Raw genomic sequence first — 27981 nt, 5'->3', positions numbered from 1 at the left:
GCATCTACCTGAAACTTCCCTGGTTACTGGAGCACGTGTCTCCTCTCATATTGTCACGGTCAGGATGAGGGAAGGAGACTGACAGTGCTGTGAAGTGAAGAAAATAAGCACACAGGGCTTTCCTTCTCGCTTGTTCAGCACTGCAATTCGTGAGTGTCAGCTGCAATCATCACAAGTCTGCACTGCCAGGGCCTGAATTTGTTATTTTTTTTAATGCACACTGCCCTGCTAACACCCTGCTCTTTGCTGTACCCCCCAAACCACTCCTGCTTGCCCACCACATTTCCCTCCCATCCCTGCGCTGGCCCGGGGCTGTTGTGGGCACGATGCCGCCTTCACGCCTGGGCTGGCAAATTTTTAGGACAGTTTCCCGAGGCGGCGATAATCCCTTCCCTGCCGAGGGGGGCCGGCTGCCCGCACCCCCCCGGCCCGCAGCCTCCCTCTCGCTGTTGCCATGGCGAGGGATGCGTGTTGCCAGGGAGAGCAGCACCGCGGAGGTGCCATGGCAACGGGCTCCCCTTCTTCCTCCCCGCTGTTGCCACGGGGACAGTGCCCGCTCCCCATCCCCTCCTGTTGCCGTGGCGATGGGAAGGACGAGCCTCACTGGAAGCCGCGGTCGCCACGGCAACACGCTCCTCTCCGTTGCCATGGCAGCAGCCCCCGCGCAGCATCCTACTCTGCCCCGTTGCTATGGCAACAGCCCCGCTCCCCATGCTTTGCCCCGTTGCTAGGGCAACAGCATCATTCCCACCCGGTCCTCAAAAAGGGACCACGGGGCAGAGCCCCACGCGTGGGCAAGGCCGTGAGGGGCTCTGGGGGGTGACGGGGGGCCCGAAAACGGCCCGGGAGTGGGGATGGGTTTGGGCACCCGGGACACCGGGAGGGGACCGGGCTGGCTGTGGGGACCCGGGGCACGGAGCGGGGGCACACGGAGGAAGCTGGGGAGAGGATCCCGGGCGGGCAGCGGCGCACGGAGCTCGGGGCCCGGCCCCGTCCTCCCCGCGGGCGGCCCCGGCCCCGGCCCGCCCCCGTCCCGCCCGTCCCCGATCCCGGCCGGGCCATGGCGGCGGCGGCCGCGCTGTGCCTGGGCCGGGCCCCGCGGCCGCCGCGGCCGCTCGTGGTGATCCTGGGCGCCACCGGCACCGGGAAATCGGCGCTGGCGCTGCAGCTCGGGCTGCGCCTCGGCGGGGAGATCGTCAGCGCCGACTCCATGCAGGTACGGCCGGCGCCGGGCACCGGGGAGGCCGCGGCGGGGCCTGCGCCGGGAGGAGCCGCGAGCGGAGCCCGGCGGGGCCTGCGCCTGGGCCGGGGTGCTGGGAGGCGGCTCGGCCTCTACCGGGGGCGGCCTGGGCTGCACCGGGAGGGCTCCGAGCTGTACCGGGAGGGCTCCGAGCTGCACCGGGAGGGCTCCGAGCTGCACCGGGAGGGCTCCGAGCTGTACCGAGGGAGGTCTGGCCTGCACCGGGGGCCTCCAGGCCTGCACCGGAGGAAGTCCGATCTGGGCCTGGAGGAGCAGCAGGGCCCGGTCGGGGCCTGGAGAAGCTCAGCCCTGGAGGCTCCGGGCAGGTTCCCTCCGGTTCCTCCGGGCTCGTATAAGGGAGCGTATAAGGGAGGGCCCACGGGATGGAGGCTGCCCGTTCAATGTGCTCCCAGTGTCCCTGTCCTGTCCCCAGTGTCCCTGTCCTCTTCCCTGTGCTCCCATCACAGCCCTGGAACCCATCTTGCTGCCCCTGTGCCAGCTCCAGGATCCCTGTCCTGTTCCCAGTGCCCCTGTCCCTGTATCCCTGTCCTGTCGCCATATCCTTGGCCTGTTCCCTGTGTCCTTGTCCTGAAACCCATCCTGGTGCCCCATTCTCAGCTCCAGTGTCCCTGTCCCAGTGTCCCTGTCCCAGTGTCCCTGTCCCTGTGTCCCTGTCCTGTCCCCGGTTTCCCAGTCCCAGTTCCCATCCTACTGGGCAGTTGTTTGGTTCCTGTGACAATGCCTCTCTATCCCCTCCCTGCCCTGTGGGCTCTGAACACAACCAAAACTGCAGAGTTTGTTCAAAGTGTTTGTTTAAACCTCCCCATCCCCAATAAATTCACCTTTTGGAATTTTAACCCTCCAGAAGCTGCAGAGAGGTGTAAAGGGTTGAGTAAGGGGAGGCAGCAGCTGGAGTAACTTGGTAGTGAGGAACACACAGGGTGGTGTCCTCTGGCATCAGCAAAGGGACACAAAGAGATTTGAGGAAGAGCATTAAAAATTATATTTTTTACTTGCCAGTGACTGTGTCTGTGGTCTTATCTCACTGCAAGCAGCAGTGTGGAATATATCAGTTGTGTCATTGGGATAAGTCAACAGCAAGGAGCCAAAATTCATTTTTTTGGTCTTAATTTTGTTCAGCTACAAGAGCTTTGTTACAGGATGGACATTTCAGCCACCACAAGAAAAACAATTTTGCTGTTGTTTAGCAAAATATTTTCCTTACTGATTCACACTTTCACTGTTCACTTCCTATAGGGCGTGAACTTTCCATCAAGTTTAATGTTAAATGTGTTTATTATTCTATAAAAAGGTGTTTTCTGCCAGCAACACCCTTTGTGCTGCTCAGAGATCAATTCCTGCTGTCCTGTGCTTACCTCCCTGTTTCCTGGTCACTCTTTGTGTGCCGCTGAGCTAAATTTAAAACCTCACTCTCCTGAATTTGGGGCAAGCAATCATGAAAGTAATTTCATGCAATATTTCCCTTAATCTCTTGGGGAAAGAGTGATGTTTGAGCCGAACTGAAATCCTGAGAGGGCAAGACGTGAAGAGCAGGAGCTTTGCCCATCTTTAATATTGCAGAAGTGGCTGCTGGCTTGGCCCATGCCAGCCACGAGGCTGCTGCTGCATCCTGAGCTCTGCAGGTGTGCTTGGAACCTCCTGAATGTCTGCTGGTGGGTGTTTAGGAGCTGAATCTCTGCTGCTGAGATTCTGGTGGATGTTCAGGACCTGAATCTCTGCTGGTGGATGTTTAGGAGCTGAATCTGCTCGTGGATGTTTCGGAGCTAAATTTCCAGTGGTGGATGTTTAGGAGATGAATCCCCACTGGTGGATATTTAGAGCTGAATCCCCACTAGTGGATGTTTAGAGCTGAATCTCTACTGGTAGATGTTAAGGAGCTGTATCTCTGCTGATGGATGTTTAGAGCTGAATCCCCACAGGTGGATGTTTAGGAGCTGAATTCCCACTGGTGGATGTGTAGAGCTGAATCTCCACTAGTGGATATTTAGGAGCTGTATCTCTGCTGGTGGATGTTTAGAGCTGAATCCCCACTGGTGGATGTTTAGAGCTGAATCTGCTGGTGGATATTTAGGAGCTGAATCTTTGCTTGTGGATATTTAGGAGCTGTATCTCTGCTGGTGGATATTCAGGAGCTGAATCCCCACTGGTGGATATTTAGGAGCTGAATCCCCACTGGTGGATGTTTCGGAGCTGAATGTGCTGGTGGATGTTTCGGAGCGTGTGTTCTGTGCCCTGCTCCTTTCAGGCCCCACCATGGGAATGCAGGCAGTGCAGGGAGGACCCTGCTGCAGGCGCCCGAAGGCATCCAGGCTCCAGTGGCTCTTGTCCTGCTTTCCTTTTAATCTCATTCTAGCGTGACTGTGGAGCCAGGGCCCGGCAGCTCGGCTGCTTTATCCCGTAATGCAGCGTGCTGCCGAGGAGGGGCGGCCCCCGGTGCCCCCCAGCCGGGGCTCCTTTCTCCCTGCCTTTGTTCCCCGCGCCCCGTCCCCCTGCCACGCAGGGCTGCCTCTGCTGTCCTCGCAGGAGACTTGCCGGGGTTTGGAAATCCCATTGCTGCTCGGGGATTGACAGCTGCCAGCGACCGTGTCGCCCTGAGCCCCCTCTGTGCATTCATTGCTGGGCTCTGAGCAGCGCTGACAAATGCTGGCAGTGTTTTGGGGCAGCTGCTGGAGCGGGAGCCAGGCTGGGGAAGGGGCTGGGGAGCCCTGAGCCCACCTGTTCCCACACACAGGCACCCCTCTATCCATCTCCAGGGTGTTTTCGTCATGGCTCTGAGTCGCTGCGCTCAAATTACAGACTTAACTGCTGCCTGCTTGCAGCTCAGGAGCTCTGGTTAATCTGCTGGCCTCTTAATCTTTCTTTTTGTCCTTTCTGTTGCTGTTTGTCATCCCAGTGAGTTTGGTTGAGGAGTAAATAATTCCTTGGGGAGCCAGGCAGGGTGAAGGCAGTCGTGTTTCTTCATTCCTGGCAGTGAACATGCAGGGATCCCTGTGCCAGCTTGAGGAGGGCCCCATCCAGTCATGATCCCACTGTGCCTTCTGGATCCCAGTGTCCCTTCTGGATCCCAGTGTCCCTTCTGTATCCCACTGTTCCTTCTGGATCCCACTGTCCCTTCTGGATCCCACTGTCCCTTCTAGATCCCACTGTCCCTTCTGGATTTCTCCCTTGGGATGGTGATGCAGTTGCTGTAGCACACACTTGCCAGTCAATGTGTGGAGTCTGGATATCTTCAGAGACTTTGCGGGGATCAGGGTAGGGAGTCAATCGTGCTCTCCTTAGTTTGGGTCCTCCATGCCCCTCTCCAGCATGGCCCCTGTGAAATCCTGATGTTTTCCTGGCCATAGATGGCCTGGATGTGTTTGAGTCTGTCATGTCACCTCTTACACTCGCTGCACTCAGGGTGAGGATGGTGGTGACAGAGTTCGGAATGAGTGGCAGAACGAAGATTTGGGAGAGCCTGCCCTTCCCAGGCCTGCAGATCCTGAAAATCATGATGGTTTTTATGTCCTGCCTCAGTTTCCCCACCTTTTCCACAGGGGCAGCTCTACCCTAACAGCCCTGCACAGGGGCTCAGGCAGAGGCGGGAGGATGCCCTCAAGGCTAAGCATCTTTAGTGCTGCCTTGTGCTCCGTGTGTCTCGGAGCCCGGCTGCTCCAGGCTGCTGCTAATCTGTTTTGGGGCCTTAGAAAGCAACAAAGGCTTATCTGAGCCGCTGGCTGAAAATAGAAATGAGTGTCAGGAGGACGTCTCGGTGCGAGGCCCTGCCGACAGCCAGCTGGTGGAAACCTTCTCGGGGCTTACTGCCTGTGTGTAAAAGGCTGCCTTTGTTTCCTGCCAGCCCACACACTGACACTCCATTCCTCCCCTTGTTGCCAGATATTCCAGGAGGCTCTGGGTGTTTAATCTGCAGGAGAAGCTGGGGATGGCAGCCTGGGTTCTGTGTCCTGGATGTGCCCAGGGATGGCAGCCTGGGTTCTGTGTCCTGGATGTGCTTGGGGATCACAGCCTGGGTTCTGTGTCCTGGATGTGCCCAGGGATGGCAGCCTGGGTTCTGTGTCCTGGATGTGCTTGGGGATGGCAGCCTGGGTTCTGTGTCCTGGATGTGCCCAGGGATGGCAGCCTGGGTTCTGTGTCCTGGATGTGTTCAGGGATGGCAGCCTGGGTTCTGTGTCCTGGATGTGTTCAGGGATGGCAGCCTGGGTTCTGTGTCCTGGGTTCTGTGTCCTGGATGTGCCCGTGCAGGGCACTGGGAGCTGCTGGCTGACTCTGAGCAGCCTGTCAGCCCTCTGTGTTTGCTGGGATTGCAGGCAGGCAGGGGGAATTGGAGGAGCTGGAGGGTTGGGAATGGGGAGAGCAGGCAGGCAGCCAAAGCTCGCTGAATTCAAAGCCTTTCTGTGCGTGCTGGAGCCGGTGTTGAATGGAGCTGCCAGCCCAGGGATCAATAAGCTGCCCACAGCCACGGGGCACGTTGGCAGAGCTGCCTGTGGGCCCGTCCTGCCTGCTCACCGTGCCCTGGGGCTGCTGCCTTTCTGCAGGCTTTGCTTGCCCTCCCTCTCCCCCTCGCTTCCTGCCCCCTGGGGCAGCCTTTTGGGATGGGGTGGGATGGGAGCAGGAGCCAGGCCTGGCTCTCCCAGGGCTGCAGTTGAGCAAGGTGGGAGCAGAGCTGGTTCAGCAGCTCCAGCAGCTCCTGGCATGACTGCTCCAGGCAGGGCTCGGGCTTCCCTGCTCCACTAACCTCATCCCTCTGTGCCTGCTGCCCGTGGGTCACCTCCGTGTCACCTTGTCCTCCTGTCTGGGACCAGGGGAGCAGTGGGTGGAGGCCACGCTGCAGCAGGAGGCTTGGCAGCTTCTCAGAGGGGATTAAGGGGAAATTTATTTCTTGTAGTCTGGCTGGGGTGGGATGGAGGAGGAAATGAGTACAGCCATTTCCAGTCCTTTTCCCCATCATCCCGGTTTATCCCATGCTGGGAGACTTCTGTTAAGCAGGAAGGCTCTGAGAACTAAACACATCCTTCCAAAGCACCTCCTTTGCCACCTCCTGCTGAGTCCTGGACACAGCACAGAGCTGGGCTGGACACAGAGGCTTTATGTGCCCCACTGTGAGCTGGCTGTGCTGAGGAGGGTTGTGTTTGCATGGGGAGCAGGGTGAGGAGCTGTGCTCACTTCTCCTGCCTGGAATGTGCTCTGTGTGGCAGGAAGCAGTGATCCTTGTCCCCACGAGGATCTGTGCTGTGCCTGGAGAGCAGCACACCTGAGCTTTTACCTGCAGCAGCAGATGAGGGGGTGGCAGCTCAGAGGCCCTAATTTTGGGGCTCTGTGCCAGGCTGGTGACACTGCCAAGGCTCTGGCTGCACTGTCCAAGAGCTCAATCAGCCCTCCCACCCCTCATTACAGGCTTGTGTCAAAGCAGGAAAGCTTCACGAGCGGTTGGACTCCACGGTTCATCTCCCGTGGGCAGGAACAAACAGCAGAGAGAGGCAGCTCAGCCCTGGCAGGAGCTGGCAGGTGTTGGCAGCATTCCTGCTGCCCTGCCTGAACGTGGCACGTGTCCTTGCTGTGCCCTGCCTGTGCTGCCCCAGCAGGGCTGGGAGGGGTGGCTGGGACATGGGGAAGGGGTCAGTGCAGCTCTCACAGGACACAGAGGTGAAGGACACGCTCTTCTCTTCCCCAGGTGTACAAGGGCTTGGACATCATCACCAACAAGGTTTCCCCTCAGGAGCAGTGTCTCTGCAGACACCACATGATCAGCTTTGTGGATCCCCTTGTCTCCAACTACACCGTGGTGGATTTCAGGGACAAAGCCGTGCCTCTGATATCCTGTCATGCTGCAGCCTGCCTGGCTGAGCAGGGATGGGCTTCCCCCCTCCATGGCCAGAGGGATCCATGTTTGGGCTCTCCACATCCCAGCTGACTCTCTTTTTCCAGAGGATTCTGCTGGTGAGAGGGGCTTGGGGCTTCTTTTGCCCTGTGCTGAGTGTTGTCCTCCCTGGCAGTCCTGGGGTGTCCCTGAGTTCTGGAGGTGACAGAGAGTAATGAGAGATGAGGGACACCTCTAACCCTGTCCTGCAGCCTCACTGCTTCCCTGGAGCTGGGAGAGTGGGATCTGAGCCCCAGACTGCTGCTCCCACAGCCTTCCTCCTGCTCTGATCTCTGCTTCTGCTCCTTGACTCTGGCACATTGAAGATATCTTTGCCCGGGACAAGATCCCCATAGTTGTGGGAGGAACTAACTACTACATCGAGTCCCTGCTCTGGAAGGTCCTTATCAACACCAAGGTACTGTGGGGGGCTGTGAATCCCTTTGGGAAAGGATTAAATCTATGTTTAGGGCAGACTTCTGCAATTTGGCAACTGGAGAGGGGCAAGGAGAACCTAAAGGGGCAAGGAGAACCCCATGGCTATGGGGGATCGTGTTGCTTGGTTCAGGGCTGTCCTGTGCCCCGCAGGAGAAGCCCAGCAGTGCCCCCAGGCTGGAGAGTGACAGGAAAGTGGAGCTGGAGCAGCTGGACAGTGCTGAACTCCATCGGCGCCTGAGCCAGGTGGACCCAGAGATGGCGGCCAAGCTGCACCCCCACGACAAGCGCAAGGTGGCCAGGTGAGCTTGGGGTGCCAGGGCCCAGCACCCCTCACCCCTTCCTGAGGGAATTGTGTGCCTGGGAGCACGGCAGGATGAGCATTCCCACCCCAGTGGGTGCTCCTGGGTTCTTGGTGCTGGGCACTCCCTGGGATCTGAGCCCTTTGGCCACACAGCCCCAGCCTGAGCTGCCTTTGGGGTGCTGGGCTGTGCTCTGGGGCTGCTCCTGCTCCGTGCCCCAGCAGCAGAGGGTTTGTCTGGAGCTATTTAAAGAGCAAGCTGCCCTGCTGGCTGAGTAACATAGCTGAGCTCTGTGGGAACAGCACGGCAGCAAGACCAGGCTTGCTGCTCCGTCCCAGCCGAGCCCTGGCCCCGGGGAGCAGAACACCGCCCACCCCATTCGCACGGTGCAGGGGGATGGAGGGTGAGGCAGCAGCACAGCTCCCTCCCTGCCCGGGCTGGGCACAGCTCCACAGCAGCATCTCAGCGCTGGTCTCCCTTCCCTGCAGCCCTGCCTGGCTGGAAAGGGCAGGGCTGGAGCCAGATCCCTGTCCCCTGCAGGACTTGTCCCTGTGCCAGGCAGGAGTGGGCGGCTGTGCTCTGGGCTCCTCGGGTGCCAGCGCTGCAGCCCCAGGAGCTGGGTGTGCGTGGATGCCGGGCACGGGATGGGGCTGGGCCCTGCCCTCGCCCCACATGGGAGGGTTGGATCTCGGCAGTGTCTGCGGTTCCCTCTGCTGGAGCCCCCGGGGCTGCTGGGGGAATGGGAGCGCTCGTTCTCACCCAGCCTCTGAGCTCTGTGTGCCTCTGCTTCCAGGAGCCTGCAAGTGTTTGAAGAGACAGGGATCCCCCACAGCGAAATCCTGCACCAGCAGCAGCAGGAGGAAGGTGGGGGGCCCTTAGGTGGGCCCCTGAAATACCCACATTCCTGCATCCTGTGGCTCCACGCAGACCAGGCAGGTGAGAGCGGGCTCCTGGCTGGCTGGGGAAGGGCTCACTCCCTGCTCCTGCCCCAGCCTCCTCCCTGGAGAAGGCAGCAATTCCTCTGGCAGCAGTGGGTGTGACACAGAACTGCCAGGCTCTGCCTTCCTCAGGTGGAGCAGCAGCCTGGCACTGCTGGCTCTTGTCCTGGCACTGCTGGCTCTTGTCCTGGCAGTGCTGCCTCCTGTCCTGGCAAGGCTGTGCAGCCCTCCAGGGCATGGCTCCCCATGGCTCAGCGTGTCCTGCTCTCCTCCTGCAGCTCTGGATGCACGGCTGGAGAAGAGGGTGGATGACATGCTGGCTGCAGGGCTGCTGGAGGAGCTGCGCGACTTCCACCGCCGCTACAACCAGCAGAAGGTGGCAGAGAACCGGTGGGTGAGCAGCCAGATCCCCTCTGCTCCTCCCTCTGGAGGTCTCCCACCGTGACCCTGCCTTTGGTTCTCCAGGCAGGATTACCAGCACGGCATCTTCCAGTCCATTGGCTTCAAGGAATTCCACGAGTTCCTCGTCAGTGAAGGGAGTTGCTCACCCGAGACCAGTGCCCTGCTGCTGGAGAAAGGTGAGGGGAACACCCTGTGTGCACCAGGTGACACCACAAGGTGCTCTAAACCCAGGTCACAGCCCCAGGTGCACCTTTCTCTCTGCATTTCCCACTTCTGGCAGCCCAGAGGGGCAGGGACTCGTTTTCCAGTGATTGGAGAGCATCTCTGAGCACACCCAGAGCAGCCCTTCCCTCCCCTCAGGGCTCCTTGCAGGGTGCACAGGGTACAGGTGACTTGGGAGCTGGAGCAGGTCCACCTGGGTGATGGAATCCCAGCTGTGGAGAGCAGGGCTGGAGAAGAGGAATGAAGCAGAACTCAGCATGTCAGCAGCTCTGTGGCGGTGAGGAGTGTGGGGATCAGTCAGCAGGGATCATCCCTTTGGTGCTGTGTTATTCTGGAATGGCTGGGCTCATGTTGGAGGGGAGCTGCTCTCCACACAGGGAGGGCCCAGGCAAAGTCCATCCGTGCCAGGGAGGGTTCAGTGTGGAAGAAGAGACTGAAGAAACCACAGAAATGATAAAAGGTTTGAAAACAAGTCTGATGCAGGAGGAACTTGTTGTGTCTGCTCAGGAGATGATTAGGAGGGATTTGATAAGCCTGGTACTAAATACTGAGCAGTTGTAGAGTGGTAAAATCCTCTGCTGGGTGGGATGAGCAGTCCTGGGCTCCATTTGTGCAGGGAATTGGGCATTATGAGAGCAGTGCAGCACTTGAACAGGATGTCCTACCTGCTAAAGCTTCAGGGTGGAGGGCTCTTTGCACCCTCTGTTTATTCAGGGATATTTGGGATACCTTGTCCAGCCTCTTCTCAGTGCAGGCACAGACAGTAAAAATAATTCTCATGGTGCCACCCAGCACAAATTTCTTTCTTGTGTGATTTCCTTACCCTGGAGCTGACAGCCTCTTGTCACTGACCTTTGGGGTTTATTTCTTCTGTTTAATCCCCTGTTCCAAAGGGATCCAGGCCCTGAAGCAGGTGACCAAGAGATACGCCCGGAGGCAGAACAAATGGGTCCGGAACCGCTTCCTGAAACGTGAGTCCTCTGCTCCCAGCTCTGCTCATGCCCCACAGGGGACTCTGGGGCTTTGGGACAGCCTGTGTTTGGGGGTCTGCTCCCGACCAGACCCTCCAGGAGCCACTCAGTGTCCCCATCCACCGACGGGGCTCTGCCAACCCCAATTCCTTCCCGCTAGTTTGGGTTGCAGAGTGGATCTCCTGCCCCTCCTGATGTGTCCTGCTCACAGCCTCTCATCCCAGACACTCAAGAACCACTCTGTCCCCTGTACCCCTGCACCCCATCCCCTCCCAGCCATCAGGAGGGATAAATCCCAAGCAGATTCTCAGCCCCATGTCAGGCACTGTTAGATGATGATGACGATGATGATGGTCGCAACATCCCTGCAGCTTATCCTGCCACATGCTCCTGAGGGGCTCAGGGAGGGGGTCCCCACGCACCCACACATGCTCCTGGCAGGGAGCAAAGCCCATTTGACAGCTGCCCTCCAGATTAGGAGCAGCAGCCCCGTGGCTGCTCCCAGCCCAGGCCGTGCTCTGTGCGGTGGCACGGAGCCAGCAGGACTTCCCCAGCCCAGCCCCAGCCTTGGAGCAGGGCCAGCAGCAGCAGCTGGGAGCCGGGCACTTGTTGAAAGGTGCTCAGTAGGGGCAAAACAACAATAAAATAAATAATGGTAAAAAAAAAAATAAAGAGAAGGCAGGGAGAAACTCGAGTCAAGAAAAGAAGGACTTTGAAGGAGGCGCAGGGGTTTTGGCAGAGTGGGCTCAGCTCACCTTTCTGGTGGCAGGTGTGCTTCAGATGGGCCTGGCAGGGGCACAGCAATAAAAGCAGCACCTGCTGGGGACTGGCACGTGGAGCCTTTGATGGCTTTGTCCAGGCAGGGACAGCCAGGTGCCCGTGGAGGGCAGGTGAGCCATGGAGAGCAGCCAGGTCACCCAGGGAGCAGGTGCTCTCTGCTGGCAGCTGTTTCACCCTCTCCTGGCTGCAGCCAGTGCCCTGTGTCCTGGCATTGGGCCAGGGCAGGCCAGAAGGGTGGCTGTGAAGCTGTCCCTTGTCATTAGGAGCATCAGCCCCTGCACAGTCAGTTCCAGCTCTGAGCGGGGATCTGCACGCTCAGATCCCTCGTCCAGGCTCCCTGCCTGCATCTCCTTGTCAGCCTTTGTGCCTGGATCCAGCTCTTTCATCCTCCCAGCCTCCTGTGCACCAGGGCTGGGCTGAGCTGCTGCTTGTTGTGATGGGCTGCTGGCATGCTCACGTTCCAGAACATTCTCACAAGGGCAGCCAGCTGTGAAGATGCTTCCCTGAGTCCTGAGGTGTTCCTGCTGCTTGCAGGAGGGAATTTTGGCTCTGGACAGCCTGGTGCTGTTGGTTCTGAGTGCTGATAGGAAAAAGCAGATCCCTCTGCTCCCCCTGGGTTCTGGGAGGGGGTGCTGAGGGTTTCTGGTGCTGAGCTGCCCTGTGGTGTTTCTGTAGGTCCTGGGCCCAACGTGCCCCCAGTTTATGGCTTGGAGGTGTCTGATGTGCAGCGCTGGGAGGAGGATGTGCTGAAACCTGCCCTGGAGATCGTGGAGAGCTTCATCCAGGTACTGGGGAGCTGGGCTTTGACTGGCTGACCTCTCTGTGGTCTCCAGGCCCCCTCACTTGGCACACAGCCTGTCTCTGGAGCAGGGCTGGCTGTCCCCATGCCCAACCTTGGCATTTCCTTGCAGTGGTACATTTGTTGTCTCAGCTGAGCATTTTCCCTAATGCCCGGTGCTGCACATGGCAAAACTCTGCTCTCTGCCTTGCCAACCTGTGTCAGAGCCTGCCAAGCTCCCATCCCAACCTCTATGAGAGTGAACACAGGCAAGTTTTGGTGTCAGAGCCCAACCTGAGGCATTATTTGATGTGCAGGGCCGTGAGCCCCCGGCAGAGCCCCTGAGGATGGAGCAGGACGAGGAGAACAAGCGGAGCCATCGCGTGTGCGAGCTCTGTGCCAGGCTCATCATCGGCGACAGGGAGTGGGCAGGTAGGGCCCTCACAGGGCACAGGGGGGGCACCTGGGAGGGCTGAGCTTCTCTGGGCTGCTGGAGCAGCTGCCCTGTGGCCAGGTGACCCCCAGCTCATGATCCTGGCCTCTCAAGGGTTGTTTGCAGGAGCTGTGCCACAGGAACCATCTGTCAGGATTCCCTCCTGCCCTGGGCTTCCCTCCCTTCCCAGCACCCAGAAAACACAGAGAGCATCACGCCAGAGATCTGTATGTGGCATCTGAGAGCTGCTGTGTTTATCAGGGCTCCTGGTCCTTCACAACACTCTGGATGCTTCTTGAAAAAGCACAGAGCAAATCTCTCTCCTCTAAAATTCTGTTGTGTAAATGAAAATTTCATGTTTCTAATAGTTCAGCTCTAATATTTCCTACTTTTGTGTGTGTGTTGTTTTTTTTTTCTTTTTAAACTATTCCTAGCTGTAATAGAAAGGGATTTTCTGTTTTCCATAGACCTACTTTAAAAGAGCTCAGCTGGAATCAGATTAAGTCAGTGAATTTATCTGTGCTGGGAGGCTCATGCTGAGAACCAGAAACAAAAAGTCATGGAGAAACTGGCTGCAGAAATGAAACTGGTAAATCTCCATGTGTTGCCCAAGTACAGGATGTGCAGGGTCATGGTTTAACCCCAGCATCTGAGCCCCCCACAGCCACTCCCCCACTCTCTGTCTCTGGGAGAGAGGATTGCAAAAGGGTGAAAGTGAGAAAATTGGTGGGTTGAGTTAAAGTTTAATAGAGAAAGCAAAGCAAAACTAGGAATTAATTCACTGCCTGCCATGGTTGGGCGGATGCTCAGCCTTCCCCAGGAAAACTGGGCTCCATCACATCTGACATGACTTTGGGATGACAAATGCCGTCATCCCCATGTGCCCCCCTTTCCTTCCCCCAGGATGCGTGAGCTGCATGGCCTGGGGTAAGCTGGGGTCAGCTGTGTCCCCTCCACCCCCCTGTGCACCCCCAGCCCCCTCTGTGTTGCTGTGAGGAGCAGAAAAGGCCTTGACTCAGTTCCACAGCTCCCAGCAACAACCAAACATCCCCGAGTTATCAACCCTGCGCTCAGCACGGATCCAAACACAGCCCCAGAGCGGCTGCTGGGAGGGAAACCAACTCTGCCCCAGCCAAAACAAGCAGCTGAGACACAACCAAAGATAAATTTCCCAGGTTGTTGGGTTTGAAGGAGTTGCTTATTCCTGGATGTGGCAGGGAAGTGCTGAAAGCAAAGGCTGGAGCTGCTCTTTGGGGGAGGCTCCTTGCAGTGAGATCAGTTAAGTGCAGTTGTTGTTTTATCTCAGCTGCCTCAGGAGGTGCTTTGAAGGAGCTCTGTTTGTCCAGAACTGAAAACTCTCGGGGTCTCTGGCATCCTTTAGGTCTAGAAAGTTCTGTGACTGAGTGGGGTCCCCCTAAATCCCTTCATGTCCTTAGGGATGTCACCCCAGACACCAATAAATGGTGACAGTGCCTCCCTCAGCCCAGACCAGCTGTTATTCTCTGTATCCAGCTGAACTGGGCTCAGATCCACAGATGGTGGGAGAAAAACGCTCCAAAGCCTGCAAAATGGAAAAAAAGGAAGTTGAAAACAGTGGTGGGAACTGGGTGGATCTGCACTCTGCTCTGTTTGCTTAGGTCAGGTGACAGCGAGTTTTGGGAACTGCTTTCCCAGCACCCTGCTGGCTCTGGGGGATTTTAAAATTGTAATTTTACAATTTATATGGACTTGAAGAGCACAACTCCCAGACAGCAGCAGCAATTGGCACTTCCTCAGCCACTGTAGCTTTGGTGTTGCTTGTGACAAATTGCAGGAGGTGAGACTTTATCTCAGGGTGAGGGTGACCCTCCAGCATTGTGATAAAGCAGCAGCTTTGCATGTGATTTCATCCTTTGGCAGAAAAAGAATGGCTGGAAAACACCTGAGGGCCTTGATTCAGCAGAGCACATACCCTCATTTAATTAAGGCCCTGCTGGAAAAGTTTGTGCTTTAATTGCTGCTCTGATCTCTTGGAAAAGGCAAAACCACCCCGCCAAGATGGTCAGACAAAGCCTCCCCTGAGATAAAACCGCTGATAAGGAGGTTTGGCTGTCCTTAAGGATGTGATTTCATGGAGAAATGCAGCTCCTGCTGCTCCAAGCTGAATCCCTGGGATTACCCCTCTGTTCCCATCTGATTCCTGCTGCACTGCTCTCATGGCTGGGGCACTGCCCTGGAGTTATTCAGTTTAATTCTGCTCCAGGCTTTTCCCTGGCTGTCCTGTAGGATGCACAGCATCTTGCCAGTGCTGTGGTGCAGGGATCCAGTCCTACAAACCATCCTGGCAGCTCTCCATGGGGAGCAGGGAGTTGCACAACCTCACCTGCAGCCTGCAGAGTGGCACCTCTTGGGAAGCACATTCCCTCTTCCCTGGAGAGGCTGGCACTGACAGCCTGGAATCTTCTGCTTGCACAGAACCAGCATTTTCCCCTCTCTCAGTTCTTCCTTTGTCCTCTTCTGAGCCCTGATAGCTTGGCCTGGAAGTGTCCAGGGCAGGGTTTGGGAATTTGCTTTTCTCTGGGAGTGAATTGTGCTGGCAAGGGAGGGTGCTCTGCCCTGCGTGGGGGGGGTTTGGCTGCTTCCTCCTCCAAATTCCACAGATTAAAGGCTCTGTTTGCCTCTTCCTCCAGCTCACACGCGTTCCAAATCCCACCTGCACCACCTGAAGAAGAGGAGGAAGCTGGAGGCATCCGGAGGGACCGTGGGGGACAGTGGGGACACAGAGACCTCGGACGAGGATGGCAGCCTGCCCGTGCCTTAGGGCTGGAAAAGGGAGCAGCTGTGCATCCACCCGCACGGAGAGGAAGCTCCTTAGTGCTGGGCAGCCTTGAACCAAGGAGCTGAGTCATTTTTTTTTGGGGGTGAGGCAGGTGTGTGACAGCAAAGGCTGCATGGGATCCTCTTCATGTGGGCTCATCCCGCTGTGTTCCCATGCTCCCCCAGCCCTGCCTGGAACGGGCTGGGCCCCGGGGCAAGGCTGCTGGGAGCCTCCTCCCATGCAAAGTGTGAATTCCTGCCAGGGCTGCATCCTTGGAATGGCTGAGCTGCTGCTCTGTGGTTGTGTGGATCTCAGAGACAGAAATACCCCGACTCCTCCAGCTTGGCCGGGGGTGCAGCTCCGGAGCCGAGCCAGCTCTGCCTGCCTTTATTGTGGAGAGGATATTTTTTTTTTTTGTTCTTTTACATGCAAATAAAGCTGCAGGATTATTGTGGGTTCCCCTCCCTGTTAACAAGCGCGGTTTCCTTGCTCTCTGATTCTACCTGGCTCCTGTTCCCTGCTCTGGGCACAGGGCAGGAGATCTGGTTCCTTCTCCCAGTCACCTTTTCCACAGCTCCTGGGGGAGCTGAGCAGATGTTCCCAGCCTGGTGGGGGCAGGGAGCCCTGTGCACACAGCAGGTGCAGGAGGAGCTGGCACCTGTTAAACAGGAACTTGGAAATGATCTCATCGAGTTTGCAACAGATGAGCCTGTCCTAGTTAAGGCAGAATTCCCGGGGGGTTACTCTGTGGTTTGGCACTGGGAACCAGCCCTGAATTTGAATCCAAAGCTACTGAGCAGCAAATTCCTGGTGCTGTGTCCGCCAGGCAGTTGGTCTCCCATTGTTGTTCCTGGAGGATGTGAGTGCCATTTGTGCCTGGAATGCTGCTCTGGTGAAACCAGGACAGCCTTTGGGATTCTCCTGGCAAATTGAAAGCCAGAAGGGTTTGAGGGTTGGTAGAGCACAAGTTTTTCCTTGTGCTGTGCCATTGGCAAGAGCCAGGGCTCATCCTGCCAGGGAAGGGCTGCGTGGGTGGATTCGCTGGTGCGGGCTCTGGAGATTCCTGCTTTGGTGGGGATTAGATTAAAACCTCCAGTTTGTGTTCTTCAGCATGGAATTATTCTTGTAGTGCCCCATGGGGTGCCTGCCTCGGGCTGTGGTAGGGAAAAGCTGGGAATTTGGCACTGGGCAGAGCTGGGCACCAGCTTTGGCATGCTGGGCACTGCGGTGCTGCTGGGTCTGTGCAGTGCCAGCTGAGCCTCTTCTCCAGCCCAGACTTGTTTGCCATTCATGCTGACTCAACCCATGGATGTGGGCTCAGCCCAGTGCTGGAACACAAGGCCACGAGGAGGTCGTGGCATGAAATTGTGTCCTCCCATGGAATTGTGTCCTCCCATGGAATTGTGTTCTATGGAATTGTGTCCTCCCATGGAATTGTGTTCTATGGAATTGTGTTCTCCCATGGAATTGTGTTCTCCTATGGAATTGTGTTCTCCCATGGAATTGTGTTCTCCCAGGCTGAAGTGTGAGCTGGGAATAAAGCCCCATGTGTGCTGAGCTGGTTTGTGACAGACAGCTCTGAGATGTTGAGTCATCTCCCCAGGCCAGCCTGGGATCACTGGGGCAGCACTGGGAAGGAGGGCTGGGATTATCTGCTCTGGCTCCCGAGTGCAGTCAGATGTCCGTGCTGTTAGAGGTGGATTAAATATCCTTAATCGGTTTAATATGAACTTTGTTATCCCCACAGGTTCATGTTATTCCTCTTCCCCAGTAGCCTGTTCTCTTCAGGAGCCTGTTTGGGATGGGCTGTGCTGGGCAGGGGCTGCCAGGCCTTGTTTCCCAGGTGTTCCAGGTGAGCAGGGTGTGCCACACTTCCTTGTCCATGCAGTGGAGAGAGGACTCGTGCCCTGACCCTGTCAGCACCACAATGCAGGTGGGATTTCTTCCTTGGAGAGCTGGGGGCTGCCATGGAGAGCAGTTAATTTGAGCAGAGCCAGGGCAGGGAGGTCAGTCTCGGTGCTTTGTGCCTCTGCTGTTTGAAGGTCTCCAGGCAGGGGCTGGATGGAGCTCCTGGCAGGGTCACACCAGTTCCTGCTGCTCTGGGCCCTGCAGAAGGGACGAACAATGCAGGAATCGCTCTCCAGTCCCAGGCAGGGCTCGCTGAGAAAGTTGTTGTGGTCTCAGGTTTCAGGCTGCTGTCAGTGCCGGGAGGTTTGGGGATGGGGAATGGCTCTTGGCTCCATCTGCCCCGCGCTAATCCCCAGACAAACGCGGCTCTTCCATCTGTGCAGCCGGAGCCGCCGAGCCCATCACACCAGCCACTTAATCTAAATGGCTTTGGCCAAAGATAAGGTCATTAATTACACTGGGATTAGAAAACAGCCCCGGCGTGGCTTGGCTCGCCATCAGTTAAAGCCCTCGCACCCTGGTCTGGCTGAGCACGGAGCTGAGAGCCTGAGCAGGGGCAGCTCTGTGTCCTTGCTGGCCGGGCACCATCCCGGTGGCGCTGCCTGTCCCTCGGTGGACACTGGCATTTGGACACGGTGCTGGGAGAGCAGAGGCAGATCCAGGGGTCCAGGAGGGCTCAAATCCTCGTTTCCACTCCTGAATGTGTATCCCACTGTGTGCTGCCTCCAGCAGCCCCTGCCAGGGCTCCAGCCCCGATTGCTGCCCACACGGGTGCCACTGTCCCCAGAGCTCTGAGCTCTGATGATCAAGGTGTTGTACATCCCTTTTGGTTCCCTTTTCTCACCCGGTTTTGGCTCTGAAATGCTCCCACAGGGAAATTCTCACCCGTGCAGCGCTGCCCTTTGCCAGGGTGGCACGTGCCACCTGCTCTGCCCTGAAAGTGCCACCTTGGCGACAGGCAGGGCTGGGATGTGGCACGAATTTGGCCTCATCCCTCCCCTCACAAGCAAGGGGGGACGCTATGGGCTCTGTGCCAGGAGCTGACCGGCACAGGGACACTGGGACACAGCTGCCACCTCTCCCAGCGCCGCTGACCAGCTGGTGTCTGTGCCCTCACCCTCTGGTGGCTTTAAAGGATCCTGGTGGAGAGTCCTGCGTGGTGACGCTGTCCTGCCCCGTTCCCACACTGCAGGGACACTCCTGGGACTGTCTGGGGGATGGTGTCACTTGGGGACAGCAGCTCCTGCAGACACGCACCACAGAGCCGTGTCCTCAGCTCCCAGGTGGGATCCTTGTCCTGTGGGGGATTTAATGGGACTCTCAGGGTCCCTTTGGGCTCAGCAGGGCTCGGCTGGCACTGCTGCCACCACAGGGACAGTGGGTCACAGGAACTCACAGGGAAACTGAGGCACAGCTGGGAGCAGGGCCCTGCTGGGGAGCCCGTGGCCCATCCATGCCTTGGCAGCATTTCAGGTGGCTGTGGCAAAGCCAAATGTTGCAAGAGGCTAAAAATAAAAGGAGCTGTTGGCCGTGGTTGTGCAAGAGCCGCGTCCCCGTCCCGCCCTGCGCGGGAGCTCGGTGCCTTCGGCGGCAAACCCGGCCGGGCACGGCAGGGTCCTGGCACCGAGCCCGGGAAATGCCGCTGCCCAAAGGGACGGGGGCTGTGCCCCCTCCTCTCTGTCCCCTCTGGGCAGCTCTGGGGCTGGGGAAGGGTCCATGGAGGTTCGGGGTCCCCATGGTGGAGCAATTCCATCTCAGGGATGCTGCCCAGCACACACAGGGGGCAGCGGGGAAACCGAGGCAGAGCCGCCTCGCAGGAGGCTCTGGGGCTGTGGTGTCACCCGTGGGGTGCCCATTGTCATCCCCAGGGACAGGGAGGGGCACGGTGCCCGTTCCTGCCCTGTGCCAGGCGGGAAAGGCGGCGGGAAGGAGCGGGCTGGCAGGGCGCCAAACCCCGGGGCACCCGATCCGAGCCACCCTGAGGACGCTCTGAGGGGTGACACAGCCCCAGGCAGGGGCTGCCACCGGGTCCTGTCCTGCCGGGGTCTCCCCCAGCTCGGGGTAATGCGGGTGCGAGGCTCAGTGGGTGCCCCCAGGGCTGGTTTGGCACGGCTGGGGCCAGCGGGGCTGGCTTGGCACGGGTGAGACCACCGGGGTTGGCTTTGCACGGTTGGGTGCCCCCAGGGCTGGCTTGGCACGGGTAGGTGCCCCAGGGCTGGTTTGGCACGGGTAGGTGCCCTAGGGCTGGTTTGGCACAGGTGGGTGCCCCCAGGGCTGGTTTGGCACAGGTGGGTGCCCCCAGGGCTGGTTTGGCACGGGTAGGTGCCCCAGGGCTGGTTTGGCACGGCTGGGGCCAGCCGGGCTGCGTGTCGCGGTGTCACAGGGCCATCTGCCGGCAAAGGCACCGGCCCTGGCAGCCAGAGCCGGCCTCCAGCAGCATCTCCAGTCCTCCCAGTCTGCAGCTGCACTGGGCAAGGATGGGGCTGGGGCTCTTGTCCCTCCTGGTCACTGTCAGAGGTGGCATTTGTCCCGCACGGTGTCACGGAGAGGGGACACGGCTGCAGCCACGAACAGATTAAATGTAATTTTATTTCACACCCCAAAAAAAAAAAAAATGTAGAAAAGAAGAGGTGAGTGTGGATTTAATTGCTCATATTAAAAATCTACCAGGTGAGACTGAGCCGTTTCCTCCAGAGTCAGTGGAGATCCACAGGGATACTTCTTCCTCTTCATCCTCTCCCTCCTCCTCCTCTTGGGGACCAGCATGGGGACAGGGGCACCAGCTGCCCCCTGCCCAAGGTGCCCCCGTGCCACGGGCACCCTGCTGCCAGCCCCACCAGCATTCCCTTGCCCGGGTCTCTCCTGCCTGGCCCCTGTCCCGTGTCCCCACGGTGCCACCCATGGTGTCACCCACACCTCGTGTCCAGGAGCAGGTGCTGATTTGGGGCTGGGAAGGGGTTGGGGAGGGGGGCAGGAGCCCGGGCCCGTTTTGATTTGTTTTCAGCGTTTCTGTGCGTTCCTCGCTGTCCCTTTTCCCTCTGTACAAAATGAGCTGTATGGTCATGGGTGACACGGTGACTGCGGCCCCGGTGGCCACGCCGCCCTCACTGCAGCAGGGCCCGGATCTGTTTGGACGTGGTGTCGTCGTTGAGGTGCCGAGTGGTGTACCTGGGTGGGGAGGGGACACAGGTCACAGCAGGGTCCCTCTCTGCTGTCCCCACTCCCCAGGCTCTGTCCCCGAGCCCCCGTCTCACCTCAGAGCGTTCAGGAGCCCCTCGGTGCTGGTTGAGGGTTGGTCCTTCAGGACTTTAATGCAGCCTTTCATCTAAAGGGGGCACAGAGCAAGGCTCCATCAGAGAGGGACTGTGATGCCACAGACATATTTTATGAAAAATCCTTTCCTTTCCTTAGAATTTTTTCTCCTGAGAAGCTGAGAGGCCTCAGGAACAAAATGCAAACATTGATTATGTGCTGCTGTGGAATGCAACAGGTGCATCTGTGATTGGTCTCATGTGGTTGTTTCTAATTAATGGCCAATCACTGTCCAGCTGTCCAGGCTCTCTGATCAGCCACAAGATTTTATTATCATTCCATTCTTTTCTGTTGCTTGCTAGCCTTCTGATGAAATCCTTTCTTCTATTCTTTTAGTATAGTTTTAATATATATTATATATTATATATTATATATTATATATTATATATTATATATTATATATTATATATTATATATTATATATTATATATTATATATTATATATTATATAATATATATTATATAATATATAATATATAATATATTATATATAATATAGTATATAGTATATACTATATACTATGTACGATATACGATATACTATAATAATATATATAATCATAATAAATTATTATATAATAATTTCTCATATTATGTTATAATATATATAATATATAATATATAATATGTATACTAATATAATATATATCATAAAATAATAAATCAGCCCTCCTGAAACATGGAGTCAGATCCTCATCTCTTCCCTTGTCCTGAGGCCCCAGTGAACACCACCACCCTGAGACCCCTGGGATCCCCCATCCTCAAACCAGGGATCACAGCTGCTGTGGCGTGGCTGTTACCCCCCAGCTGCGACCCCAAAACCACTCACATCAATCTTGGAGGTCTTGGCGAAGGCCCCCACGGGGTGCACGTGGTCGTAGAGGATGATGACGCCGACCATCACCCTCATGCAGAAGAGCAGCGTCTCGGTGTTGGTGAAGCGGCTCCGGTACTCCCTGGGTGAGCAGAGAGGCTGCCTGAGCCTGGCAGGGGTGGTACGGGGACCCCAGGAGCGAGGTGTCCCCCCCAAACCCCAAAGTGGGGCACTCACGGCGTCTCCAGCATCACCCTGCACACGCAGGCCATGGTGCTCAGGCAGTCGGTCGTGTCCTCGATGGGGAGCGTCTTGTTCTGAAAGCCAACAGGTCCCAGCTGCTGCTTGCCCCGTGTGTGGGGGCTGTAGGGGGTTTCTGCCCCCCCTGAGGGTCCCCCCAGCCCCCCTCACCTCTGACACGAACTTGGTGGTGGCGTTGCTGAGGGTTTTCAGCATGGGGGTGGCCTCGGCGTAGAACAGGGACATCCTGTTGGCCATCTCGTTGTTCACCTCGCTCTCTGCATCCAGCTGGGGGGGGTGTGCTGGGGGTCACTGGGGTGGCTGAGCCCCCCCAAAGCCATCCCCAGCCCTGTGAACCCCTGGGGGAGGCCGGGGGAGCAGCAGAGTCCTCCCACCTGCAGGTTGTTGATGCGGTTCCGGCTGATGGTCCGTCTGTAGTAGCTGAAGTCGTTCTGGATGGCGGGGTTGGTCATCTGAGGGGGGGACACCACGGTTAGGGGACCCAAGGAACTCGCAGGGTCCCGTTGTGGGGTCCCCCTCGCTGTCACCCCGCACGGGGAGGCACCTTGAGCTCGTCGAAGCTGAGGGTGAAGTGCAGGATCTCGGCGAACTGCTTGGCCAGGGCCTGCTCCCGCTCCAGGTGCTGGGTCGGGGCGTAGGGCGGGCTGGTGAGGGCCTCCAGCAGGCTCCGCAGGGCGTTCTCTGGGGACAGAGCACCCCTGTCCCCCTCCGCACCTCCACCTTGTCCCTCCCCTCGTCCTGAGGCCCCCAGTGAGCACCACCACCCTGGGATCCCTGGGATCCCCATCCTCCAGCCAGGTATCACAGCTGCTGTGACCACAGAGCTGTGACCCCACAGCTGTGACCCAAAACCACTCATGCTGATCTTGGAGGTCTTGGTGAAGGCCCCCACAGGCCGAGGGGAAACTGAGGCACGGCGCAGCATCCCCGGCTGAGCACACCCTCCATGGCCAGGCCTGGGGATGCACGGGGTGATGCAGGGGGGCTCAGGCACTCACCCAGGCGCAGGGAGAACTCGTAGAAGCGTTTCAGCTTGGCGACCAGGGGGCACACGGCGCTCCAGGCGCGCTCCTGCAGCCGCAGGTCCCCGGGGTTCTGGATGGCCTGCGAGGGGAGCGTTGGGGAAGGTGAAACAGGAAAGCCTGATAAATATGATTGTCTGGCCAAAAGATTTTGAGAATATAGAAATTGTAAGCGAGATTGGAATGAAAGCAAGCTTTGAGATCCCAGAGTTACTGAATAACTGGAAAACAGTGGTGTGGCCAGATGAAGGTAATCCCCTTCTGACTGCTGTGAGAGCAGGTCAACCCCGACCTAAGAATTCTTTCTGATAAAGAAGAATTAGCAGCAAATGTCACATGAAATTAATAAAAACGAATATGTATGAACCTATTGTGAAATTGTATGCATATGTATTTGAGAGGGGCATTAAAAGGGACCTGAAGTTCCCAGAAGTACGCATGTCATTTTAAGGGAACGATTCCCACATGCGTCCAGCACTGTAATAAACATATCTGTGATGGTGTTCACAGGGGTCTTAGGTTGAGGGAAGAGATGAGGATCTGACTATGTTTTAGAAGGCTTGATTTATTATTTTATGATATATATTACATTAAAGCTATGCTAGAAGAATAGAAGAAAGGATTTCATCAGAAGGCTGGCTAAGAATAGAATAGGAATGATAACAAAGGTTTGTGGCTGGGACTCTCTGTCCGAGCCAGCTGACTGTGATTGGCCATTAATTACAAACAACAAACATGGGCCAATCCCAGATGCACCTGTTGCATTCCACAGCAGCAGATAACCATTGTTTGCATTTTGTTCCTGAGTCCTCTCAGCTTCTCAGGAGGAAAAATCCTAAGGAAAGGACTTTTCATAAAAGATGTCTGCGACACAAATAACTTTACAACTTTCACAGAAATTGTGGAGTTTTGATTATCTCTGCAAAACAGCAGCACCCACCTCTCGGATCTCCTGCCCGGCGCCCGTGTAGCTCTGCAGCTCGGCCAGGATGGTCTGCGCCTCCTCCAGCACGGCGTTCACCTGGTTCCACACCGCCGTCTCGGCCTCCGTGGGCTGCGCATCTGCAGGGCAGCGCCCCGGGGAGAGAAACCCGGAGGGCTCTGAGCGGGGCCCGGCCAGGACAGAGCCAGAGCGGGGTGCCAGCACCCCCGGCCGCGGCTCCCCTGCCAGCCTGCAGCCCTTCCTGGCCGGATTCGCCCCTGCTCCGTTCTCCTTGCCCCGGCTCGAGCCAAGCCGTGAGCGGGGATAGGGTGAGGGTGAGTCCTGGCTGCCCTGTGCCCACGGAGCTGCTCACCACAAAGGGTCCCCTCAGCCCCAAGAGGCTGCAAAGAGCCCCAGGAAAGAGGTGAGGAGCGACAGCCCGCTGCCACAGGCCTGGCCCCCCTCCCCGGGGACACCCCCGGATGGCAAAGGTTGGGGAGGACGTCTGGGATGGGCGCGATGCGATGGGGACAAAGAACTCAAAATGGTGCGGATGTGGAACTCAGGATTAAGTACGGAACGAAAAACCGGAAAATAAAAATCCCATCTCACTTTCAAAGTCAAGGAAAAAATTAGGGCCTTGGTCAAGTTCGTTATAAGTCAACACTTTTAGAAGGTTCCCCATGTGAAACCTGCAAGAGAAGAAACAAGAGGAACAAAAGCATGGTGGTGAGGTGGAGCCCGGGGAAGAGGTGCTGGGCTGCGGGCAGCGGCGGTGGCCGGAGCCCCGTCCTCCCCCCAGTGCTCCCGGGGGGCTTGGGGGGCTCCGGGGGTGACCCCACGGCCCCGGTGCAGCCTCTTCCCCCCCCGATGGTGATGAGCGCTGTGGATGGGTGATGGAGAGGGAGGAGCGAAGGGAGGAGAAGCCGCCGGGAAAACTCTGAAGTCCCCGGAGTTTGGCTACAGCCAAACCCCTACTCTAGTGCAGAGCGGTCCTGGGGAGCCCCCAGAACTGTGCCGGGGGGCTCTGGAGGGGGCTGCAGGCAGGAGAAGGTTGTGCTGCCTCAAAGGAGCCAGGAGGAGCAGGAAGGATCCTCGCCGTGGGCGTGGGGGGCTGTGTGACCCCAGCCTTGGTGTTTTGGGGGGTGCTGGAGTCAGAGGAGGTGTGGGGAGCTGTGCATCCGCTGGGGATGGAGCTGGGGACAGGGCTGGGGAGGGCAGATGCTGCTGTAATCTTTTCACCCTCCCACTCCTCCTCTGAGCTGTGTCCCGGAGGAATTGAAGGAGCCAGGGGAGCCCTGGGGCTGTGCCCGGCCTGGCATCCACTGTGTACCCCCTTGTGCCCAGCCTGTCCTTTCCTGGCCCTTAGCCCGGATCCAGGGAGGCTGAGGCAGGGCCCTGCTCCCCATCCCTCGGTGCAGGCTGCAGCCACCGCTCTGACCTTCCCAGCAGTGCAGGTGGCACGGATCACCACTCCCTCCTCCTGGATCTCTCCCTCCTCCTGGATCACTCCCTCCTCCTGGATCACTCCCTCATCCTGGATCACTCCCTCCTCCTGGATCACCCTCTCCTCCTGGATCACTCCCTCGTCCTGGATCACTCCCTCCTCCTGGATCTCTCCCTCCTCCTGGATCACTCCCTCCTCCTGGATCATTCCCTCCTCCTGGATCACCCTCTCCTCCTGGATCACTCCCTCCTCCTTCCCCAGCCCGCAGGGTGTCCCTGTCCTGGCACTGTCACTGATGGGACATCAGTGCCATCAGCTCACAGCACTGGGTGTGTGCCTGAGGCGCTCCCGGGCCAGCTCCTGCTGCATCCTGCATCCCACCACTGTGCCAGGACATCTGCCCCACTCTGAGGGATGGAGTCCCAGTCCCCTGTTCCCATTTTGGAGACTTTTTCAGGGCCCCAAAGCACCTGGGGACCCAGGGCTGCTCGGGGACACCGTGCCTGTCCCCATCCTCTGCACAGCAGCTGCGGTGGCAGCCCCTGGCGCCCTCCCCATGCCCACCCTGCCCATGGGACTTACTTTCAAAATCCAGGAAAAAATGAGGACAGTTTTCTAAATCTTTGCCCAGTACCTTTATCAGGTTGCCCATGGCCAGCAGACCTGAGCGAGAGAAACAGAGCAGAGTGGAACAGCACCGGTGCCACCAGCCGGACACCCCAGAACCCCTGAGCCCCCCGGGGACACCACCATGACACCCCTGAGCCCCCAAAGGCCACCCCAGCACCCCTGAGCTCCCCAGGGCCACAACCATGGCATCCCTGAGCCCCCAAAGGCCACCACCACAGCACCTCCCTGTGCCCACCCCGATCCCTCCTGGCTGGGCACGCTGCTGGGAGCATTCCCTGCAATGTGACAGCTCTCCCAGCACTTCTTGAGGTGAGAAGGGGAGAGGGGTGAAGGCCTTGTGGGGTACCCCTGGCCATTCTGCCACCCCTTTGACACCCCAGTTCCCCAGCCCTGGCACCCCCAAGGGATGGGGGGCAGCCCCAGGTGACCCCCATGGTGTCATGCCATTGCGCTGGGTTATGGGGCTGGGCATCCCCCATGGACAGGGGAAGACCCCAATGGGAATTGTGCCCCCCAGACCCGGTTTGGGGGTCTGGTGCCAGCACCAGAGCATCCCACCCACCCCACTGAGGTTCCTTACCTCAGTGCCTGGTGTGGCAGCGGTGGCTACGGCAGGAGCAGGGGCTGTGCCACCTGCCCGGGTCACTTCATGGGCCAGCAAGGAGCTGTGGGCAGAGGGCAGGAGGGTCAGGGCACCCCACAGGGCCCTGGGGACCTGTGGGTGGGTGTGTGACCAGGAGGGACACTGCATCTCCCCTCTATCTCATGCTGCCACCGGCCTTCACCTCATTTACCTTGGATATTTTTTACCAGGAGCTCAGCAGGCATCAGGCTGAGCATCCCTGTCCCTCTTCACCCCTTGTGGGACCTGCCAGCAGCTCGGGGACAACCCCAGAGTGGAGCCATCTGTCCCCAACCCTCCTCGGAGATCCCCAGGGATGACTTTGCCAGCTCCAGTGCTTGGCTTTGCTCTTTCCTGAGCTCTGTGTGAAGATCCCTTTATGCCGCCGATGGGCCACAACCCAAATCCTGCAGACAATTCCCCGCACCCCACCTTTCCTACAGGGATGGGGGGTCAGGATTGGCCCCACGGTGTCAGCAGGCACCAGGAAGCAGCCACAGCACTCAGCAGGCTGTAATTAAGCGCTGGGGTTTAATTAATGAGACTGGGGAAGGGAAGAGGGAATGCTGGAGCAGCAGGGGAGGGATGGGGTGGCCTCGTGCCCGGAATGGGGTTGTGCCCCCCCAGCCCAGCACAGAGCCTTGGCATCAACAGTGATGGCTCTGCCTTCCTCCTCCTCCTCCTCCTCCCAGGCCCACTGACCGGTGGCTTTGCACTGGGGTGCACAAGCCTGAATGCAGCTGGATTTTGGGGTGACTGGGGTGCACCAAACACACCCAGGGCTGTTGTGGTGCAGTGACCCCGAGGTTCATCCTGCTGAGCACTGGGGTGTTTTTAAAGGGTGCTGGGGGTTCCCTGGAGTGCCAAGAGGGTCCCTGGAGTGCCAGGGGCGTCCCTGGGGTGGGAGATTGGCACCTGGCACTGGCACACAGGCTGTGACCAGCGTGCAGGCATCCTCATGCCCATGCCACCCTTGTCCTTGACGGGCAGCCTGGGGCTGGGATTTGTCGCTGCTGAGCTCTGCCTGTGCCCGGGGAAGAGGCATGGATGGTACCCGGTGTGGGGACACATCAGGGTGACCCCAGAGCTGTGGTGCTGGGGTTTGGTGCCAGGGGCTGGTTTGGGGATTGCTGCAGCCCCTTGGGCTGGAGTAAAGGGGGCTCCACTCGGGGTTCAGCCCCTGTTTTACCCCTTTTCCTCGGTCCCAGGTGCTTAAACCCCCGGGGGGCCACGGCACATCCCTGCCGGGGGGGCTGTGGGGAGGGCGAGGGCTCCCCCCAGTGCAGGCTGCCCACTGCTGATCTGGGGGAACCGTGCGCCCCAAATCCGCTGCGAGAGTCACCCCCAAAGCGGCAGCGCTCAGAGAGGAACGCGCTGCCACAGGAGGGCTGGCAACAGCGGCTCCCTGTCCCCAGCCACACCCGAGGCGGCCCCGGCTGCTGTCCCTCCCTGCGGTGGCCTCGTTGCACCCCAGCCCCGCTCCAATTCCCGCAGCGCCGCCTCCCCTGCTCCCCACGGGCATCCCGCCCCACGGGGACCCACGGCGGTGTCACCTCCATGGGGACACCCCAGCCGATGGGGTGAACCGGCACTCCTGCTCCAGGCAGGACCGAATCCCGCACGCAGGAGCATCCCTGCCCCGAGCGGGCAGTGCCGGAGGGGCAGCGATGTCCCCGCGCTCCGGCCAGCCCGTGTCACCGCTTTGGGGCTGTGTCCCTTTGCAGCATCGCCCTGGGCACCGCAGCCTGGTGCAGCGCCGCAGCTCCGGCCGGGGGCTGCCTGCCCCTTCCCCTCGCTCTGCCCTGCTCCCCGCAGCCCCCCGAGCTCCCGAGCCCCCCGAGCCCCCCGGCCGCTGCCGGCACCGCCG

At 58.3% G+C, this 27981-nt stretch overlaps 2 protein-coding genes across 6 annotated transcripts; one reads left to right on the top strand and one right to left on the bottom strand.

Moving 5' to 3' along the window:
- Positions 1-1049: 1049 nt before the first annotated feature.
- On the top strand, positions 1050-15627 carry TRIT1 (tRNA isopentenyltransferase 1). Of its 4 annotated transcripts, XR_009275681.1 has the most exons (13): positions 1050-1216; positions 6933-7075; positions 7440-7536; positions 7707-7855; positions 8649-8791; positions 9072-9183; positions 9259-9371; positions 10311-10388; positions 11844-11953; positions 12264-12378; positions 12494-12606; positions 12847-12968; positions 15049-15627. XR_009275681.1 is itself a non-coding variant. In XM_058819757.1 (11 exons), exons 1-11 carry the CDS (start codon positions 1061-1063, stop codon positions 15177-15179), a joined length of 1347 nt encoding a protein of 448 aa, XP_058675740.1. In that variant the 5' UTR covers positions 1050-1060; the 3' UTR covers positions 15180-15627. The 4 variants fall into 4 exon arrangements, 2 of the variants coding, with proteins under 2 accessions (XP_058675740.1, XP_058675742.1); XR_009275682.1 differs by lacking the exon at positions 12494-12606 and having other exon boundaries at positions 15049-15170; XM_058819757.1 differs by lacking the exons at positions 12494-12606; positions 12847-12968.
- Positions 15628-19691: 4064 nt separating this feature from the next.
- LOC131567967 (CYFIP-related Rac1 interactor A-like) lies at positions 19692-26132 on the bottom strand. Of its 2 annotated transcripts, XM_058819796.1 has the most exons (11): positions 26073-26132; positions 25445-25525; positions 23434-23555; positions 22470-22575; positions 22016-22152; positions 21846-21923; positions 21622-21738; positions 21448-21527; positions 21226-21352; positions 20339-20409; positions 19692-20252 (listed from the first exon to the last, which is right to left on the bottom strand). In XM_058819796.1, the coding sequence occupies exons 2-11, from the start codon at positions 25512-25514 to the stop codon at positions 20189-20191; spliced, it is 972 nt and encodes a 323-aa protein (XP_058675779.1). In that variant the 5' UTR covers positions 25515-25525; positions 26073-26132; the 3' UTR covers positions 19692-20188. The 2 variants fall into 2 exon arrangements, with proteins under 2 accessions (XP_058675779.1, XP_058675780.1); XM_058819797.1 differs by lacking the exons at positions 25445-25525; positions 26073-26132 and adding an exon at positions 24028-24100.
- Between the last annotated feature and the right edge of the window lie 1849 nt (positions 26133-27981).

This window comes from Ammospiza caudacuta, chromosome 25 (assembly GCF_027887145.1).
Source record: "Ammospiza caudacuta isolate bAmmCau1 chromosome 25, bAmmCau1.pri, whole genome shotgun sequence".
In the NCBI taxonomy this organism is placed as follows: domain Eukaryota; kingdom Metazoa; phylum Chordata; class Aves; order Passeriformes; family Passerellidae; genus Ammospiza; species Ammospiza caudacuta.
This window is presented reverse-complemented; position numbering and strand designations above follow the sequence as displayed.

Bases quoted from the DNA above. Each gene is read 5' to 3' on its own strand.
- TRIT1 (XM_058819757.1), top strand. From the start codon at position 1,061: ATGGCGGCGGCGGCCGCGCTGTGCCTGGGCCGGGCCCCGCGGCCGCCG. The intron at 1,217-6,932 runs GTACGGCCGGCG...TCTCTTCCCCAG, and splicing joins TCAGCGCCGACTCCATGCAG to GTGTACAAGGGCTTGGACAT. The intron at 9,372-10,310 runs GTGAGGGGAACA...CCTGTTCCAAAG, and splicing joins TGCCCTGCTGCTGGAGAAAG to GGATCCAGGCCCTGAAGCAG.
- LOC131567967 (XM_058819797.1), bottom strand. From the start codon at position 24,100: ATGGGGAACCTTCTAAAAGTGTTGACTTATAACGAACTTGACCAAGGC. The intron at 21,924-22,015 runs GTGCCTCCCCGT...TCCCCCCCTCAG, and splicing joins TCAGCTTCGACGAGCTCAAG to ATGACCAACCCCGCCATCCA. The intron at 21,353-21,447 runs GTGAGTGCCCCA...CTGCTCACCCAG, and splicing joins AGGGTGATGCTGGAGACGCC to GGAGTACCGGAGCCGCTTCA.